The sequence below is a fragment of the Sceloporus occidentalis genome, unplaced genomic scaffold (assembly GCF_023333645.1).
Source record: "Sceloporus occidentalis isolate IW3139 unplaced genomic scaffold, rSceOcc1.0.p SCAF_2, whole genome shotgun sequence".
NCBI lineage: Eukaryota > Metazoa > Chordata > Lepidosauria > Squamata > Phrynosomatidae > Sceloporus > Sceloporus occidentalis.
The window spans coordinates 71,706,581-71,712,580 of record NW_028316982.1 but is presented as its reverse complement, the minus strand read 5'-3'; the positions used below and the strand labels follow the sequence as shown (position 1 = coordinate 71,712,580).

The window sequence follows — 6,000 nt, the reverse complement described above, 5'->3', positions numbered from 1 at the left end:
CCAGGTTTAAGCAGTACCTTCTAGCACATCTTTGATGCTGCACTGATAAATACATTATAATATCAGAATGCTGTAAGAAAAGCTCATGCTTCTAGGGAGTAGGCAGCTACAGTTGTAACAACAAACAGACATAAGGAGAAATGACTACTATTTCATATTGTTTCATATTGGTTTTACAGAATTTTAGGCAAATGCTAATACCAGAAACCAAATTACAAAGAAGCAACATGACAGAAAGGTGAAAAGGTGCTTTTATTTACATGAACGTGCATCAGGGTAAAAATTAAAATTGTATCTGTATTTTGGAATCAAATGATCCCTCAGCTTTCCTCAACCACTCACATGTATAAACACTGTTGTATCTGCAATGATACCAAATACCCAATAGTTACCACTCACATCCTTACAAATGATGGTTGCTCAATAATTCTGGAGAGCAGACCATAAGTCCTCCTGTGTTTACTGGAAGGTAATAAATAACCATACATGCGTCTATGCAACACACACACACACTAGTCAGAATAAGGGTGGTTATAACATGCATAGATTCAGTCAATTCAAATAAGGACCCAACTAACCTTTAAAAGAAAAGTGCATGGAAAACAAGATTACACATTTAAACAAATTATATTTTTGAAGGAAATTTCAATGTGCTTTTACAAAAATAAAAGGTTGCTGCTATAACTTATGAGTTCATAAAAACTTTCATGACAAAAGAAAGGGTTAAAACATTTCTAGGCTTGAGATGCATATTACAACAGAAGAATACATATCTTAAGTCTCAAATGGACGTATAAAAACGTTGGTGTCTTGAAATGTCATTGAGATTTTCTGGAAAACAGAATGCATCTTGAATATTTATGTAACTTCCTTAAAACACATGGCATGTGCAATCAGAGTTTCAATTGTGATATTTAAAAAGCAAATGGAACAATCTTGATGTTATATACCTTGCTTGAACAAACAGATATATTTCTTATCAAAAACAAGAATTAGAATTCAGTCTAACACAGCTAAACAGCTGTTGTATTGAATTAGAAAGCATAATAATACACATGGTTTCAGAGATAATCTCTCTCCCTATACTTTTGAATAGCATAGCTTAAGGTTGCCTCCTACTTGCTTTGTCTTATCATGGAAGGGATTTTATTATTGTGAGAATTCTCAAGAATATATTGGCTGTACATTTCAGCCCAAGATACAGCACCAACAACATACAGAACTCAAGCATTTTTGTTGTAGCATTTGCCTAAGTCTCAAGAATTTTACTCAGAGTTAGGCACAGGGCCAGTTTAGATGTATTTGCTCAAGCTCCATTGTCCTAACAACACCTAGATACACGTGTGCATTAATCACAATTATGCTTATCTGATTAATAATCTATGTTACCTACACTTTTAAAAATGTTTTTAAAAGCTTTCAGATGGGTCCGTTTTCATAAAATTATTGTTTCCTTTCTATCTAATGTCCATCTGGTGCTCAGGAAGAAGATGTTGCGCTTATCCTTATTTTTTTCCCTTCAAGCTGCATTCAGTAACTTTGGTGCATGAATACATTAGAAAAACCACACAGCAGCATTCCTCCTATGCAGGAGACAGGTATTGTGATGAACAGAATACAGAGTCATACTCTGTTAGCCTGTCCTTTGGCCACACCCCTCTTATACAAAAGGGCAGCCCTATATTTCACTCAACTGTCTTTTAGCTGAGTTTTCCCCAAGCATGCCTACGTAAGTAAGCAATTTTATCCAAACTATTCCATTTTCCAACACACTTTAGCAAAGTTCTATCATATTAGAACACAACAGCCATGGAAACTATTCTGGACCATATTTCTTCCACTTTGTTACTGTACAAACTAGACTGTACATCACTGGTACAAAATTCAACTCAATTTATACCCATCCAAATGAGAACTAAAGCATGCAGCAAATATGTAAACAAGTTATTTAAAAGGAAGGATTTAAAGTTACACTAAATGCCTAAGAAGGAGTTAAATGCTCACATGGTGTAATGTCAGTAAGGGGGGGGGGGAAGCAAATGATGAAAAGGAGCATTTCCCCCCAGATGAAAGAACCTAGTTCCCCCTCCTCCTTCCTAGAAAAAACAAAATTAATACCAAAAGATGTTGCAACTCAAGGTAGATAACTACTTCTTTGACATTTTCAGCCTATGAGGAACTAGCAAAAGATTGGGAGAAAAGAAAGTGAGGCCTCACTATCTTTATTCATCCTACCTCTCTTTAAGCTTGATGACTGACCACAGTGAACTAAAGGAATCTCATATCCTTCTTGTTATAGTGGACTGCTGTTGACAAGATCAACATTTGCACTGCAAGGCTTGCGAAGTATCTGAATTCAGTCTACTAAAAATGTCATCAGCAATATGAAATATCAGCTACCCTTTGACCAGGATGCTGCAGCCATTCAAATGAGCTAAGAAACATAGTATTTTAAAAACACGGACCATTAATAACTTCAAGTCAAGGCACAAGATACTCTTCAGCCAATTGATTACAGAAGAACCTAAAAAATCCTGTCATAAACTTATATATAGACATTTGGATCAAATAACCTAGGGCTTCAGTTCAAAACAGAAGGCAAACAAAGTTAGGCAGCATAATAATGGAGTACAAACAAGAATTCAAAGAAAAGCAACATATGAGTATACTTACTGTCTGCTCTAGTGCAACAGATAAACCAATAGTAGACGGAAAGACCATAATGTATTATGGACTTATACAATATGAAAGAAGCCGTGTATGCCTTTGCAGCTTCTTATTTCTTTTCTATGTTGTTTTGAATGTTTAATTTTTTAAAGAACCTGTTTTTTGTCTAAAGGGATAAAACATGCCTCATTTGAGAGACAAAAATGAGTTTTAAAAGCCTATTAATTCTATAGAGTAAATAAAAAATTATACTGCCTAGAAGATTGTTAAAAGAACAGAATATTTTGCACTGAAGTCCTGATGTGTGTAGCTTTTTCAGCATTTTCTGTTATGCTGATTTCCCTTTGATTGTGTTGTGGATCCATCGCCCACGTTCCATATCCACATAGTCATCACAAATGAATTAAGAAACAGAGCTACAATTTAAATGCATCCTGTGTAAGTCTTCCAAATGTAGCCAACATTTGCTTTTGCTTTCTCACTCAGGAAAAGTTATCAGGTTGTTGTTTTCTCTGCTTGAACTATGAGGCAATCTAACACTCTGGACACTTATGGTGTGGATGAGGCGTGGTATTTCACAAATGCAATTGCAGCAAGCTCTTTACAAAACTCTTCTAATACAATCACACCTTCTAATAATGTCATGTGGTCAACACTGCAAAAAGAAGATGAGAAATTAATGAAAAGTCACACACAACAATCTGGAAACAGTATTCTAACAGACTGTAGTACTTAACATGCTTACATAGGGCCTTCAGGTTCTAAGCCAAGGAGACGCTTCCTGACCAGTAGAAGTTTAGGTGTGAAATCAGGTATGCGTTGTATCCTCACCATGAGATCCCCAACAACCTGCACAGGACAATAGTATTGAGTGAAGTAAAGCACAGAGGACACGACTGGAAGAAAACACAGTCATCAATGCATCCAGTGCTGCTAACTCAATATTCAGCAATCTAAATACTGCCAGAAACCCACCGGACCAGTCAATGGTTTTACAGTGTGCCCGTGACATATGTGGGCGTGCTCTATGTGGGTTTGAGCACATGCTCAAATCTGCGAAGAGCTGCGTGGGAGCACGTGGGGTGCAAGGGGCGGTGCATCCCATTTGAATGAATGAGGCATGTGCCCATGGCATGCGTGCATGCCGCCGCCGCATGCACAAGCCTCATTCAAGTGAATGGGGCTCGAGCATACACGGTATTTCGCTTACGCGGTGTGTGTGTGTGTGTCTGGAACGGATCCCCCACATAAGCCAAGGGCGCACTGTATTTTTTTTTTAACCTAGAGATTATCTCCGTGTAAGAAAATGAATATTGTAATGGTTCAGGCGTGATAAACAGCAGGTACAGGTAAATGGTCATGTTTATACATAATGCTAAACCGCAGTTTAGTATTACTTAGCTGCCACAAACCTTCGATCTGCATGCTCCATGTCTCCCTTCTCTTCCTTCTCGAACCTTTTCTATTTGATTCCCCTTAAATGTCTCTCGTCATTGTGTCTGTACCAAGAGATTTCTCAATAACTAGGATCTGTTCAAAACAAGTAACTTCAACCTAAACCGAAGTGCCATCCAGCTCTATTCTTGAAACTAACAAAAGTTTTTGATAAACTACAATTCTCTATCCAGATGATGGATCCATGCATGCAAGGGAAACCAAAAGTAAAAGCCCTCAAAGTCCTCCTCCTGGCCATTCAGAGGGTAAGAAGTTGACCGAGCATACAAACTTCTTGGAGAAAAAGGTGAAGCTCATTTATGTAGTGGTAAACTTGAATTATTTATTTATTTATTTATTTATTTAGTTGATTTACATCTCACCAACACATGTCCTGATTTATCAATATTCAACTGTATGTGCAGTTTACTATATAAATGGTTTATTTTTATAGGAGACTGTAATTATATGGTGAAAATGAAGTATGAGAAGCAAACTGGGCTTGTAGTCCTAGGCCAGTGATGGCAAACCTTTTGACGTTTGCGTGTCAGGAGGCGGGGCTTCTGCCCCCTCAGGATAGGGCTGCATGCTGGGGTGGGGCTTCTGGCCCAGGGGGTGTGGCTTCCACCCTCTGGGTGGAGCGTCCACTGTCTGGGAGGGGCTTCGCCCAGAGACAGCTGTGGTTCGGCAAAGGCCAGTGAGGGGACGGAGCCATGGGCCCGGCCCCAGTCCTCCTCTTCCCAGAACTTTCCTCGCCCCAAAGGGCTCTCTGGAGCCTTTTGGGGGCAAGGAAAGTCAAAAGGGGAAGAAGAGGAATGGGCAGGCCCCCTGCCTCCCTTCCCACAGATCTTTCCCTGCTCTCCAAGTGCCCTGTTTGGGACACTTGGAAGTCAGGCAGGGAAAGTGGGGAGGGAGGGAGCTGGGCAGGCCCCCTGCCTCACTCCCCAAAGACCTTTCTCTGCCCTCCAAGTGCCGCATTTGGGACACTTGGGGGGCAGGCAGGGTAAGTGGGGAGTGAGGGAGCCAGGCAGGTCCCCTTCCTCCCTCCCCACAGGCCTTTTCCTTCCTCCAGCTATCTCTCCTGAGACAGTTGGAAGCCAGCAAAGGTCCCTGGGGAGGAGGCACTGGCACACGCCAGTCGCTCCTCCTCTCCCTGCCCTTTTCCCAGCCTCTAGCTCTCTTGAAGAGGCAGCTGAAGGCCGGGAGAAGGCTGCGAGCAAGGAGCCAGAGGCACGCTCCTCTGGCTCCTTCTCCGGAGCGCCCTTTTCTGTCTTCCAGCTGTCTCCAAGAGACAGATGGAGGCCAGGAAAAGGCAGGGAGGAGGAGGAATCAGCACGCGCGTGCCTCTTCTGCCTTCTCCCTTGCCTCATGCCTGAGGAAATGGTGTCAAGTGCCACTTTCGGCATGTGTGGCATAGGTTCGCCATCACTTTCCTAGGCTCACATACTGTGGATGTAAATCTTAATAAATTTGCTTTCACAGACAAGAACAAATCAGTTCACCTTTTTCTTCACTGTGAGAAAGTCTTGGAAAACAATGTAGACTTCAAAGACAATTTGCAATTCAGGACTTATTCTGTGCACATAGACAAAAAATGCACATGGTTTTCTGTGTGCAAAAGATGGGACTTTTCTGCACAGAAAACAAATTTCCTGTGCAAAAAACTCAGAAGAAGTAGATAGGTATAGAATTTCACTGTGAATATACTACTCACGACTTCAGTATTATGGACTGAATTCCAGAGTGGATCTAAACAAACAGCTTTATTTATATACCGCTTCATACCGAACTAACAGTGTCTAAGCGGTTTACAACTGTAAGCTAACTGCCCCCAACACTCTCGGAACTCATTTTAGCAACCTTGGAAGGATGCAACCCTGAGTCAAGCTTGAGCCCTTT

General features: G+C 40.9%; 1 protein-coding gene across 2 annotated transcripts in view; it reads right to left on the bottom strand.

Annotated features, from left to right (window-relative positions):
• Positions 1-233: 233 nt before the first annotated feature.
• Positions 234-6,000, bottom strand: part of FHIP2A (FHF complex subunit HOOK interacting protein 2A) — a 45,095-nt gene continuing 39,328 nt past the window's right edge. For both annotated transcript variants that reach the window (XM_089509981.1, XM_089509980.1), the window contains 2 exons: positions 3,413-3,516; positions 234-3,322 (listed from right to left, as the gene is read on the bottom strand). In XM_089509981.1, coding sequence (XP_089366107.1) covers positions 3,217-3,322; positions 3,413-3,516 — 210 coding nt within the window. In that variant the 3' untranslated portion in view covers positions 234-3,216. The remainder of the gene's footprint in view (positions 3,323-3,412; positions 3,517-6,000) is intronic.